The 14,550-nt window shown below is 50.7% G+C and overlaps 1 protein-coding gene across 4 annotated transcripts in view; it reads left to right on the forward strand.

The window, feature by feature from the left end:
* Positions 1-14,550, forward strand: part of Rnf43 (ring finger protein 43) — a 68,620-nt gene that overhangs the window by 48,531 nt on the left and 5,539 nt on the right. For all 4 annotated transcript variants that reach the window (XM_050156677.1, XM_050156678.1, XM_050156679.1 and 1 more), the window contains 5 exons: positions 6,077-6,199; positions 12,259-12,333; positions 12,442-12,573; positions 13,125-13,229; positions 14,366-14,527. In XM_050156677.1, coding sequence (XP_050012634.1) covers positions 6,077-6,199; positions 12,259-12,333; positions 12,442-12,573; positions 13,125-13,229; positions 14,366-14,527 — 597 coding nt within the window. The remainder of the gene's footprint in view (positions 1-6,076; positions 6,200-12,258; positions 12,334-12,441; positions 12,574-13,124; positions 13,230-14,365; positions 14,528-14,550) is intronic.

Here is a 14,550-nt window from a genome sequence, read left to right on the forward strand (position 1 = left end):
GAGGTCCCATTTATTCAATGAGGCCCTTACTGTCTGTGCTGCTGGGGTTATACGTAGGAAGTGATCTCCTGTGCCCACGTGTTGTAGAGTACTTCCCACTTTCTCTTCTATCAGGTTCAGTGTGTTCGGACTGATATTGAGGTCTTTAATCCACTTGGACTTGAGTTTTGTGCATGGTGATAGATACGGATATTTCTTGTCCGTGGATGTGGCTCAGTTGGTTAAGTGGCAGCATGAAGCCCTGGGTTCCACCCCCAGCCCTGAATCAACCGGGGGGGGCAGATGCCTGTAACCCCAGCACTCAGTAGGAGAAGGAAGATCAGAAATCCACAATGTATTGAGCTTGAGGCTAACCTGGGCTACACGGGACCCTGTCTCAGAAAGAAAGAAGAGACAGGAGGGAAAGGAGAAGGAAGGGGGAGAATCTGAGTGGATACACCTTTTCTCCTGGGGTCCAGTCTCCTCATACCTGCCGCTCAGTCATTCTGCAGGGACCACACGCCTTCTGGGGTCCAGCCGAGACTCCTCCTCACCCCTTTGAGGTTCTAGAGGCAGGACTCTCCCTCCACACCCTACTTCTTTCTGCCTTGGGACATCTGCACTTCCTCAGAGAGTTCACCTTTCACCAAAGCCAGGAAAGGAGCTGCGAGCCAGTGCTGGAGTGTGGCAAATGCTCCCAGGGCAAGGAGATGAAGGAGAGAAAAGACAGGAAGTACAGAAAGCCATTGTTCATTCTTCCTCCGGCTCCATAACCCTCCCTGACCACTTCCCCCCCTCTCTGTCATTTCCAGAGCAACCATTGCCAGGGTTTTTGGTGTCCACTCTGTTGTCTTAGGAGTTATCTGCCAGTCGTCTGGTTGTAGACCCTTGATAACTAATCACTAAATCCTGGGTACCCCATGTCCAGAGTCACTGCCAGGACAGTGGGGAGACAGGTGGCCTGAGGGCTGGGTAGGGAAGACAGCAGACAGATTCTCCACAGTGGGAAAACACTGTGATTAGGGAAATACAGGACCAGTAGGCAGAGTGTGTTTAGGGAAGTGGAGCAGGTTGTTATTTTTGGACACGGGGTGCGGGGGCGGGAGTAATAGGAAGAGAGAGTGAGCCACAAGGCAAGGCAGCCCAGACACAGCCTTTAAACCCTGTGTCCGCGTGTCTCTGGTGGGCATGCACATACACATGATTTGTATGTGTGGGCATGCGGGCCATAGCACACATGTGGATGTCAGAAATCGACTTTGTAGAATCAATTACCTCCTCCTGCATTTACGTGGGTTATGTGGGTTCCAAGATCATGGCCGACAAAGCAAATGCTTTTGCTCACTGAGGCATATCCCCCGAGCCCAGGCCAGGCGTTTAAGGCTGCAGACCTCATCCCAAGAGCTGTGAGGAGCCCACCCAGAGCTTCCATACAGGCAAGCAAGCTCAAGTTAGTGTTGGAGCCACTTTGTACAGAGGGATGAGTGGGGTAAGACAAGCCTAGTTAAGAAGTTTCTAGTGATTCTGGGTAGCAATGGTGATGGCAACTGTAACTAAGGACCTGGGCTGATTGTGGGAAGAAACAGGAGTAAAGAGACAGATAGATAATTGGATCCATGAGCTTCCCACTTTATGATGAACCTAAAATGACCTAAAATGACGGTTCCTCTCTGCCTGGGGAATGAACTGACCGAGTTTGGTGACTTCCTTTATTAATTATTTATTTATTTATTTTGAAGTAGGGTCTCATTGTGTAGCTCTGGCTGTCCTGCGTCCTGGAACTCATTTGTAAATCAGTCAGGCCTTGAGCTCACAGAGATCTTCTTGTCCCTGCCTCCTGAGTCCTGGTATTAAAGGCATGTGCCACCATGCCTGGTTTATTTGTTGATTTCTCCCATGTTGATGTTTGAAGGAAATAGAGGAGACAGGGTAGGTAGCCCCTGGCTGGGTGACAGGTGGATCCTGCTTCTGAACCCCAGGACAGGGGACACTGGGTACCCAGTTTCAGACAGTACAATGATCTGATCAGTCTTGAGCAAGCTGGGTTTGAGGTATCTATATTTGAGGTTCTTCACACAGAAAGATGTAGGGACATTAGGACCTAGGGATCTGGCGCTCAAGATGAGGCTATAAGTGGAGAACCATGAGGTTTTGGGGTGACCCAAAGAATGTGTGAAGAGTACCCAGACAACATCCTGGAGTGGGGGGTCAACAGTATTCTAGGAACTCGTCTTTGGGCCTTTTGATTTTATAGACTTATAATTGGCTGGTCATGATGCTGCACACTTATAATATCGCTTGGGAGGCAGGGACAGGAGGAGGGACAGAAGGAGGGACAGGAGGCTTACCACATGCAAGTTGCTGGTCTACAAAGTCTCTGACAACAGAAAATACCCCATATAATTAGTAAGACAAATAATTTGGTTATGAGTTGGGGAAGGATATCATGCTTTCGGAGCCAAATGTGAAAACTGTAGCTCAGGCTGGCCTGGCACTCACTGTGTAGCTCAGGCTGGCCTGGAACCCGTGGCTTTCCTTGGGTCTCAGTCCTCTAGTGTTGTCCTTGCAGACGTGTGACACTATACCCGGCTCCCCCACTTTTTTCTCCTTTAACTCACTCTACTATTCGGTTCCCTCTGATCCTGTGGTGTCCGTTACCAGCTGTGATGTTCTGAACCTTCTGGTGCCTCTGTTCCTCATCTTCAAAGGCGGAACAACAATAGCTTCTGCCTCACAGTGAAACGCTGGTGGAAGGACTTAGGGCCCAGCAGGGCTGAGAACACTGCATACAAACCTTTATCTTCCTCATTGTTACTGTTGGGTGAGACAGTCGAGCCTGACTGTGCATTCTATTGAGCTCCATGACAGGAGAGGATGGAGTCCGACAAGCTAAATGCTAGTCTAGTGTTAGCTTGGCTTCTCTGAGCCTCAGGCTCTTCTTTATACAGGAAGCAAGGCCTACCCCACAGTGGAGTACAGGCTGCACAATGGACGGTCACCCCCCCCCCATTCTCATTCTCAGTTGCTGGTTCAGACTCAGTCTGCTGATTCTGACTCCTGGGTCCCCTCTTCCCCCTTGCCAGAGGCATCCTCCCACATGACTGATGCTGGTTCTCCGCTGAGGCTTAGGGATGGAGTGCTGGGTCAACCGTTGCAAAGCTTCCCTTTCCAGATCTGCCTCTGCTCAGTGTGTGTGTGTGTGTGTGTGTGTGTGTGTGTGTGTGTTGGGGGTCTTAGAGAGCTGGCCTGTGAAGGGAGGTCAAGCTAGTCAAAGCAGTGGACTTCGGCGACTAATTTCTACGTCCCAGGAATTTCTGCTTGCTTGGCACAGCTGTGTCCGACTCTCCTCCACACAGCCTCCTCGGAATCAGCAGGGAAGTCCTCCTGTGTACAAGTCTGTGGTCTCCACAGCGTGGGCTGGCTCCTGTTGCCCGTCCCCTGCCGTCCTGCTCACACCTGCCCCGTCTTCCCGAAGTTCCGTCTCAGTCTGTGTTCTCAGAACAGGTGGCTTCCTCTGCTGGGACGGCCTCTCCACCCTCTTCTCTTTGTTGGTCTTCTGGGTGAGCACGTATTCAGTCAGCCTCTGATAAAGCTATCAATTCACTCTTGCAATAAATGCTCCGTTCCTCATTTGGAGCCACGAGTCTCTGCTTCCCGTATCCTACAGTAGTCTCTTGAACACGCTAGCCTCAGAACATCACAACACAGTTTACATAGCACAGCGGGAGCCTACAGGGTTATTGAATTAAAGAATGGATGAAGGGCTGGGAGACGGACGACTTGGCCAGTAAAACGCTTGCCGTACAACGTGAGGACTGGTGTTCTGTGCCCAGCACCGTGTTAAAAAGCTGGGCACTGGCTGAAGAGATGGTGACTCAGTTCAGGACACTGGCAGAGGACCTGGGTTTGGTTCCAACACCCACATGGCAGCTCACAGCTGTCTACGACAGTTTTGGGGAATCTGATGCCCTCTTCTGGCCTCCTCAGGCACCAGGTACACAAGTTGCGCACATTCTGGCAAGCATTCATACAGGCAAAATAGAAATAATAAACCTTAAAAACAAAAAGGCAAGTACAGTGCTGCACACCTGTAGTCTCAGTGCCATGGAGACAGACACAGGCAGGTCTCTGGGAGCATGCTGGCCAGCCGGGCTAGCCTAGCTGACAAGCTCCAAGCTCAATGAGAAACCCAATCTATAAAAGTAAGGTGGAGAGCAATTGATCAAGGCTTCCAGCGTCAACCTCTGACCTTCACTCACATGTGCACATACATACAAAATGAATTGCACACATACATACATGCACATACACACGCACACACACAGAATGGGTGGATGGTTGGATAGGCTGACACACGGTACACATTGAAAATAAAACAGCCCAGCCTCATGCCATTTATTCTGGAGACAAGAGTGTAACCTTTCTCCCACACTGAGCCTCCATCACCGCCAGGCCAGTAACCCCTAAATTCTGGAAATAAGCATAGGACCCCTGCTACCTCCTCAGAGATGTTCTTATCAAGGCCACGATGCAAAGCGACATCGTACATATGGATTGAGAACCTACCGGGTTTGAGTCCGTAAGAGATGAGCCTGAGAAAGCTTTCGGAAAGTTACTACGGTTTTCAACCCATAGTGGACATCATCATCAACAGTTGAAATTCTCTGTCTTGAATATAGGGCGGGTGAGATGGCTCAACAGGGTTGTCACCAAGCCTGATGACCCAAGTCCAATCACTTGGATCCCTGTGGTGGAAGGAGAGAACAGGTGCTCACAGTTGTCCTCTGACCTCCACATATACACCATGGCATGCATACCACACATGCACAGAAAATAAATAAAATGTTATCAAGGAATAATATGGAATAAGATTGTTAAGTGAAGGGTCTCATTTCTCTGGTGAAGGGGTCCCGGATTTCTGTTCACACAGTTGGCCCATTTTCTCTTCAGTCATTATTTCTGTACCAGTGTGGCTTAGAGGTACAGCCTTGGATTGGACCTTCCATAGTCCTAGAGCTAATAGGCAGAGATGGTCCCATCTCTACTGCATCATTCCTGTGCCCAGGAATTGTGTTGGTCAGTCCCTAAGTCTTGGCCCAGCTTCATCCAAAGACAGCCTCCTCCAGCAGCTTGCTTGATCCCACGATGGGCGCAGGACACTCACAGGCAGTGAGAAGGAGGGGCAGGTACACTGAGTTAGAAGACACTGGCCAGAATCTGCAGAGCAACAGCTGTTGAGACATCCCAAAACAGCATCATGGCACCTGACACTGCCTCCAGGCTCAAGGGCAGGAGCACTAGAGCACTCCCTGAGCCTGGAGCTTACAGGAGCACTCTCTGAGCCTGGAGCTTACAGAAGCACTCTCTGAGTCTGGAGTTTACAGGAGCACAGGAGCACCCTCAGAACCTGGAGGTTTGGGAGCAAGTAGAAGGATCAGGAGCCTTCTGGACTTGGTCCATTTAGAAAAGTATGGCTTGCGGGTCCTGCAGCGGCTCCATAGCAGGGTCTTCATTTAGGTCCTGTCTGCAATGCTCCTCCTTCCCATCCCCCATGCCCTGTACCCTAGCACCTTTGAAGTCACAAAGAATGATTACTAGTTTAATATGAAGCTCTCCAGTAATAAGACTCACTCGTCTTAAGATACAGTGGCCTGAAACTCTGTGTAACCCAGGCTGGCCTCATGCTTCTGGCAAACCCCCTGCCTCTGCCTTCTGAGTTCTGGAGTTACAGGCATCAGCCGCCATGCCCAGGGAAGGTCTACTCTTTTCTGGTAGCAAGAGACCTACTCAGGGCCAGCAAGATGGCTCAGTGGGGAAAAGATCATGAGGTGCAAGCCTGGCAACCTGAGCTAGACCCCATGGTGGAAGGAGAAAAGCAATCCCTGGAACTTGTCCTCTACCCCCACATACACACCATGGAGTATGTGCTCACATCCACACATGCACGTGTGCACGCGCGCGCGCGCATACACACACATTATTTTTAAACATCTTTTAAAAAGAGGCCAACCTGGAGCCTGCCTAGAATAATGTAGATGTGCTTGGTTCTTGGCCATAGCTCATACCTGCTCTAACCCAGGTCTTTGTCTCTCTGCAGTCCCACCCGCTGTACCTGTGCAACGCCAGTGACGATGACAACCTGGAGCCTGGCTTCATCAGCATAGTTAAGCTGGAGAGTCCTCGAAGGGCTCCTCGGCCCTGCCTGTCACTGGCCAGTAAGGTAGAGTCTCATATCACCTGTCCTCAGACCACATGTCCTCAGCTGCACCCAGCACTGGGCTGGGGGAACGCTGTGCTCTCTTGTCCCCTTGTCTCTTAGAACAATAAGACCTCGAGGCTGGAGAGATAGCTCAGTGGTTAAGAACTCTGGCTGCTCTTCCCAGCACCACTTGGTGGCTCACAACCATCTGTACAGCAGTTCCAAGGGATCTGATGCCCTTTTCTGGCCTCCACGGGTTCCAGGAAAAAGGTGGTACACAGACACACATTCAGGCAAAACATCCATACACATTCACATAAAATAACACTTTTTTTTAGGAATGCTAAACCTGGCTGGGCAGTGATAGCACACACCTTTAATTCCAGCACTTGGGAGGCTGAGGCAGGTGGATCTCTGTGAGTTTGAGTCCAACCTGGTTTACAGAGTGAGCTCCAGGACAGCCAGAGCTGTTACACAGAGAAACTCTGTCTCAAAAAAAAAAAAAAAAAAAAAAAAAAAAAAAAAAAAAAAAAAAAAAAAAAAAAAAAAAAAAAAAAAAAAAAAAAAAAAACCAAACCAACAACAACAAAAATTGCTAAGTCTGATTCCTCAAGTTCCCTTAGCTCTCAACCCATCCAAGAGCCGTAGAAATCCACACTTTTGTTTTTCTATCAACCAGTCCCAGGATTTTGAGTTTCATCCCAGCATGAGCTCCCACTGCCTCACCCCACTCCATTTCTTAGAAATTCTGAGGGCTTTCCCTTCCTCAGCACATGAGCAGATCAGGTGGGCGGTACAGGGTGGGGTGTCACTTGAAGGTTTTGTTTTTCACACTTCAGAGATATCTGCTGAGCACTTTCACAAGAACAGCAAAAGAGCCAAACTTGGTGGCTCAAGTCTGAGGTCCCAGCACTCAGGAGGCCAAGCTAGGATTGTGTGCTTGAGGCCAGCTCGGGCTGTAGAGTAAACACGAGCTCAGCCAGCACTGTATAACAAAACTCTGGCTCAAAAAAGGAAAACAAAACAGCAAAGTGGAAGTTATTGCTCTCCCTACGATGTGTACACATTTCCTGTGAGCTTTGTTAACTTTAGGCCTGCAAGATGACTTTGGCTTACCCAAGGGTCATATGTAAATTAGGGCTGGGGGTCTGGATCAGCTGGCCTGGATTGCACAGGCCCTGACTTTGTTCTCTGACATTTCATAAAGTCAGGCTTGGTGGTACTTGCTTATAATTCTGGCCCTCCAGAATAAAGGCAAGATGATTAGAAATTCAAAGTCACCTCACTCACACGGACTATATGAGGCCCTCTTTCAAAATTAAAACAAAACAAAAGCTCAAACAACAAAACTAAAATGTAAATTAGTTGCCACATTTAAAAACTGGAAATAAACCAGGCAGTGGTGGTGCAAGCCTTTAATCCCAGCACTTGGGAGGCAGAGCCGGGGGAACCTCTGAGTTCAAGGCCAGCCTGGTCTACAGGAAGAGTTCCAGGACTGCCAGGGCTACACAGAGAAACCCTGCCTCCAAAAAAAATAAAACAAATAGAAGCTTAAAATATTATTAAGGCAGAAGGTACTCACAGGCCTGCATAGGTCCTCACAACCTAGACTAGCTGAAGACGTTCACAGGTCTACACTGCACCCAGCTTCCTGCAGTTCTTTTAACACAGTCTGTGAGTATACTATTTACACGTGGGCGACTATAAGGGTGTTTCTATGCAGGAGGCTTTCTCCTTAACCTCTGCAGGAACACACACACACACACACACACACACACACACACACACACACACACACACACACGCTGTGCTAGTGCGCTCTCTCCTTTTCTCCCTTCCCTTCCATCTGTAGCCTCAGTCTTTGGGATGGTGCGTCTTCCCCTTTAATTAAGCTTTCTGGAAACATCTTCACAGACACACCCAGAGGTACCCTTTGTTAATCTCTTAGGTGCTTCTCAGCCCAGTTAAATTGACAGTCAGGACGAAGCCCCCACACCTGGCTTCTCAATCATTGCTAAGAGAATTGCCCTTTTCCCAAGCATGCCAGTCGGGTCCCATCATCTAACCTGGCCAACTGTTCCTCACTGGACGGTCTTACCCAGAGTCTTGCACACGCTAGTGTGTGTCCCACACTGAGCAGTCTTACCCAGAGCCTTGCACACGCCACGTGTGTGTCCCACACTGAGCAGTCTTACCCAGAGCCTTGCACACGCCAAGTGTGTGTCCCACACTGAGCAGTCTTACCCAGAGCCTTGCACACGCCAAGTGTGTGTCCCACACTGAGCAGTCTTCCTCATATGCTTTTTTTTTTTTTTTTAAACTACTCATCTCACTTGGTCTACTCTGAAACCCTCACCGTGATTCTTTTGGACTTTTCTGTTCTGTCACCTGGAGTGGTGTCTGCCTCTTTATCAGCCCCAAGTCCCCGGTCATACCTGAACAAACACAGAGGCCTTTTGCCTAAGAGAAGGATTTAGATAGGCAAGCCTCTGGGTACCTAGATGGCCACCAAGCCAGTGGCTAAGGAAAAGCCCTCTCAAGCTGGACATGGTGGCACATACCTATAATCATGCAGGAATACTGAGGGAGTAGGCTGCTGAGTTTGGAGCCAGCCTGGGCAATATAATGAGACCTTGTCTTGAGGAAGACAGATCAAAACGGGAAGAGAAGGCGCTCTGGGGGCTGAAGTCCAGGATGATGACGAAGAGTCTTCATTGTTTATCAGTTTGTGTCCATGGACCAGTTCAGGCCCTCCGAGTCTTGGTTTCCTTACCGTGTTAGGGAATTCTAAGGAATAAATGAACTCATGTATGCAAGCCACATATACTAGTTGATATAATAGCACCATGTGCCAGGCACAAACCTAAGTACTTTACGTGGATTAATTAATGTAGTTCCCATAGTAGCTCTATGAGGCGGGGTCTGTTATTGCCCCAGATTACAGAAAAGCCAACGGAAGTGTTGAGAAGTTTCCCCCAAAGTCTCACAGCTCCTGGTGGGAGCAGAGCTGGGATCCCCACCTCGGCCCTCTGGGCAGGGCAGATCTTAGTAAGAAGCGCACGCCTTCTCCTTCCTTCTCCCATTGCTCTCAAGCGCAGCCTAGTGCGGCTCATCCTACTGACTCTTTTCAGCCTGACCCAGCCCTGTGGGGACGGAAATCCCTCCCTGTAGAACTCCGCCCAGCAGATGGGGTCTTTGGCCAAGTGGACTTCAACGAATGTTCTGCTAAGTCTGTGTTTCTTGGAGGGGGGGTGATGGGTGGGGGCAGGGGGACTAAAGTGCTTTCCCCTCACCCCGCCCCCAGAGGGAGCTGCTCCACATTTTATCTGTTTTGTGTGTTGAGTGTTTGTGTCAGATTGGGTACCAGAGAGTAAAGGGGACAGCATTGTGAAGTGAAAGGTGTCGGCCATTGTCTGTTCCTTTCATGTAAGCTCTAGAATAGTGTTACAAGCAGTCTAGTTTTTTTAACCATTATTTTCTTTAAATTTTATTTATATTTTATGTATGACTGCTCTGCATGTCCACCTGCATGCCAGAAGAGGGCATCAGGTCCCATTAGAGATGATTATGAGCCACCATGTGGGTGCTGAAAATTGAACTCAGGACCTCAGGAAGAGCAGCCAGTGCTCTTAACCGCTGAGCCATCTCCCTAGCCTGAGCATTCTAGTGTTGTGTGCGCGGAGAGTCCGGAGCTTCCTGGCCTAGTGGGCATACTATGCTGTTGTATTATGGATGAGCAGGTGATGGACAGAAACGGTCACTGTGGTCTGTAGAGGAAAATCTAACAGCTGACTCATGGGCCGAAAGGCAGGATTCCAGATCCCTCCTTGCATGCTCTGAGTTGGCTCCTTGGTGCAGTTTTGCTTGCTCGCCCAAGGTCTGGCCCGCCCTGGAGAGAGAGCATCCAGAGAGGACTGTGCTGTCTTTCTGAAGCTAGGTTTCTGGCTGTGGGAGCTTGCCCATCCTCCCTGTCTTCCAGATTCCACTCCTCAAAGAGCTACTCCATAGATAACTCCCACTCTTGGGTGCAAATTGGCAGGGGGTTCAGAGAGCCCCAGGTTGGACTGCCGTCCATCCCCAAATCTTGCTTTCTGTCTCTAGAACTCAGGACACAGGACTCCACGGCCAGAAAGTCCTGTTTATATTCTCCTGTTGGCAAAGGCTCTGGGCTCTTTGATCACTTTTACAACTTTGTAATTATGGGCTGTAATGGGCTCGGGTGTTTGAACCTTGCAGTAATTGCTTTCTACTCTTCCTACCCAATTCTTCAAAGAGAGCTGGATGAAGAAGTAAGAAAATCTCCACAGAAGGGAGCCCCCATACTCTTCTGGACCACACTGAGCCCAGACCTTGGGGTATGGGAATCTCTGTGACTGCCGAATTTCCCAGCCCACTCCTGGCCCATCCCTGGACTGTTGGATCACCAGCAGAGTCCCCTATGGGGTTCCTTTTCCAAAAATTCTTTTTGTTGTTATTGTTGTGTGTTTTGAGTCAGTGTTTTTCTGCATAGCCCTGGCTGTCCTGTAACTCACTCTGGCTGGCCCTGAGCTCAGAGATCTGTCTGCCTCTGTCTCATTGTAAGCTGGAATTAAAGACAGAGGCCACTCCCTGCCAACACTTATTGAAAGCCCGAAATTGCAGAGCCCTGAAGATTTGTTTGGAGCTGGTGGCTGGGCTTTCTGGGAGGAAGTGCCTAAGAGGACACTAGAAGCTGCAATTTCTCGGTTTCTTCCCCAGCCAGTTCATTGTAGAGTCCATGAATTTCCTCAGGACTTGGGGTCCTAGGCAGGGTCCAAAGAGGGACCAGCCCAGCTCACTGGAGCGAGAGAGAAGAAAGGAAAGTTATCCTAACCAAAATAGTCCCCCCCACCCCCTCCACCCCCCCACCCCCGCTTAAGTGTCTCAGTGCCCTCTCCTTGTCCCCTGCCTGTATGTAGCTGGTTCTGAGGGGCCCACTAGCCCCTGGCACTGCCTGGGGAGTGGGGAGCAGAGAACCAGCTGCTCCCAGCCTGCCTGGCAGGGGACCTGCTCCGACAGGCTCTCCCCGGGAAGGGAGCACAGATCAAAGCTCTGGACGGTGAGTAAGTCCCAGCACGGGCTCCTCTTCCTGCCACTGTGACTTGAAGAAGGGTTAACTCCTTCACTGCCTGCAGAAAGGCCCCTGGGATTCAGCAGGGTCCCTGGGTGGGAGCTGGCACCGGAGGTGGCAGGCTGCTGCACTTCTGGTCTGGTGGTCCGATTCCAGGCTGGGGACAGCACCTTCCCAGTGTCCGTCCTTGTCGGTTAGTTGTGGCTGTTGCGCGCTGTCTTCCTTCTCTCACCCCCACGCAGGCCCCAGATTCCCTCCTCTTGTCCCCTCTTCGTTTGTTATCTGCGCTGCTGCGTGGCTGGCTAGATTGTGCTGCCTCAGACGCACTCTTGGAGCCCTTGCAGAATATATATGAGTATATGCACAGTTGTGTCCTTGTGGGAGCAGCCCTTTCAGTCCCTGTCCAATCCAGCCAACCTAAAGGAGAGGACGAAGGGATCAAGAACTGGGCAAGGCCTCCTTAGGGCCATGATCTGGAACCAGAGAGCTCGGCAAGCGAGAGAGTGTCGGGGAGAGATCGCCCCTGGGTGACCACTGAGGTGGGGGAATCCGTTATGGATGCTTTGGGTCAGAGCAGTGTCCCAGGCTCTCAGCACTTGGTCTCACTCCTGAAGGGCAGCATTCCACAGCCACCTCTGGATAGGCAGGGCTGGGTCCTTCTCAGTTTCCCCATTCCCTCTCTATCCACCCCCTCCAGCCGCTGGTCACTCCCTGCCCTTTGTTCTCCCACTGCTTGATCCCTGAGCAGGGGCTTATCTTACCCTGGAGCCAAAGCTGGTTTACCGGCACCCACTAAAACCTGGTGGGTGTTCTGTTTCAAAATGAAAGACCGAATGTTGTTCTTTGAAGGCAGTGGGCTGGGTCAGCCAGGGCTCCCAGGCTCCTCGACTTCTCGCACACATACATGTGCGTGAACAGGGTGCAGAGATGCGTGTGTTCAGGGTTGAGAGCCATGACCGGCCTGTGACAACCCTCTGCTGTGTCTCGGCAGGCCCGAATGGCTGGCGAGCGTGGAGCTAGCGCGGTGCTCTTTGACATCACCGAGGATCGATCAGCGGCTGAGCAGGTGCCTAGGGACATGCGGGTGGTCCAGGAAGGGTCTGGATGGAGGGAGGTATGGTTCCTGCGGGAAGCAGAAGTCGCAAGAACCCTTGTGGAACTCTGTTCTCTGCAGCTGCAGCAGCCGCTGGGACTGACTTGGCCAGTGGTGCTGATCTGGGGTAAGGATGCCGAGAAGCTGATGGAGTTTGTGTACAAGAACCGGAAGGCCCATGTGAGGATTGAGCTAAAGGAGCCCCCAGCATGGGTAAGCACCCCAGGCCTCCGCCTTGCATCTGTCTTGCATCTGAGCAGCCTTGCGCCTGCTCCCTGGAAACCTTAGACCACGTCACCCTTTAGCCGCGTGTCTCTGGGAATTTTTCCTGCTCTCCGAGCCTCATCTGCAGGGTGAACAGATTGGGTCTGTTGAGTCTGTTTGCAACTCCGTGGTTTTATGGCATAGAGCACAGAAACCTGCCTGCCTGTGGAGCCCAGGCTCTGACCCCTGGAGGGTGCCTCTCCACTCCCTACCACTCTCCAGCAAGTAGCTCCCACTGTACAAAGAGATCCTTTCTGCCTCTGGCTGGAAACACATGAGTTTCCTGGATAAGGGGTCTCACTACTGCAGCTCCAGCTCCCTCTCCTGCAGCCCCAAGGCAGAGAGAGCACCTGGTCCTTCCAGTTCCATCCTTCATCCCTCAGGTGGGAGGCCCAGGGGACCCTCCAGCTCCATCTCTACTCCAGTGTTCCCTCGCACCTTGACCTGGCTCTTTCTGGAGGATGACCCTTTCTCCTCTCTGCTATTCCCCACATCCTCAGCCAGATTACGACGTGTGGATCCTCCTGACTGTGGTGGGCACCATCTTTGTGATCGTCCTGGCTTCAGTGCTGCGCATCAGGTGTCGTCCCCACCGTAGCAGACCGGTGAGCGGCGTGGGCTGCCCGATATGAGGGGGGCATATCTTGCATCCATCCATCCATCCATCCATCCATCCATCCATCCATCCATCCATCCACCACATATACTGAGTAATATATATCCATTTCAGGTGCTGGAAACAGCACTGTGAGTAAAAATGACAAAAAAATCCTTTGCTTTTTTTTTTTTAAAGGTTTATTTATTATGTATACAGTGTTCTGTCTGCATGTATGCCTGCTGGCCAGAAGAGGGCACCAGATCTCATTATAGATGGCTGAGAGCCACCATGTGGTTGTTGGGAATTGAACTCAGGACCTCTGGAAGAGTAGCCAATGCTCTTATCCACTGAACCATCTCTCCAGCACCAGCCCTCCACTTTTTTTTTAAATATTTATTTATTTATTATGTATACAATATTCTGTCTGTGTATATGTCTGCAAGCCAGAAGAGGGCACCAGACCTCATTACAGATGGTTGTGAGCCACCATGTGGTTGCTGGGAATTGAACTCAGGACCTTTGGAAGAGCAGGCAATGCTCTTAACCACTGAGCCATCTCTCCAGCCCCAGCCCTCCACTCTTAAAAAGCTTTCATTCTAGTGGGAGGAAGCAGGCAATAAAAGAAGTAAAATGTACAATCTTTTGGATGGCAACATGTGCTTACTACAGAGAACAGTGAGGTAGCAAAGAGGAGCCAGCAGGCAGGGAGACAGGGTTAACCATTTTTACACCAGTCCAGGGGAGTCTGCATTGAGAAAATGACAGAATAGCATTGACCAGTGAGCATGGGCATTACTGTCTGTAACTCCAGTTCCAGGGGATCCAATACCCTCTCTGGTCTCCATGGGCACTAGGCACGCACATGATGCACAAACATGCATGCAGACAAAATGCCCATACACAGAGACTAGAAGAAGAATGATTTTTTTAAAAGTGTCTCTTATAAGTAATCAAAGGAAGACAAGCATAATGGAATACTGCAAGGCGGTGGGATGGAAGGTCGCAGCTATGCAGGAGCTTGGAAGGGATCCACCCTGAAGGGCAGTAATTTGGCTGTGTGATCTCATAGGGCGATGGAACCGGGGCCCAGGGAACAGGGAAGCAGAGCCCTTGCTCCAGATTGAACTCTATTCCTCTTCCCAGGACCCTCTTCAGCAACGAACAGCCTGGGCCATCAGCCAGCTGGCCACCAGGAGGTACCAAGCCAGCTGTAGGCGGGTGCGAGCCGAGTGGCCAGACTCAGGGAGTAGCTGCAGCTCGGCCCCTATGTGTGCCATCTGCCTGGAGGAGTTCTCAGAGGGGCAGGTGAGGTGGGCCAGGCTGGAGAT

Source organism: Alexandromys fortis, unplaced genomic scaffold (genome assembly GCF_014885135.2).
Source record: "Alexandromys fortis isolate MF-2015 unplaced genomic scaffold, M_Fortis_MF-2015_v1.1 scaffold_31, whole genome shotgun sequence".
Lineage (NCBI taxonomy): Eukaryota > Metazoa > Chordata > Mammalia > Rodentia > Cricetidae > Alexandromys > Alexandromys fortis.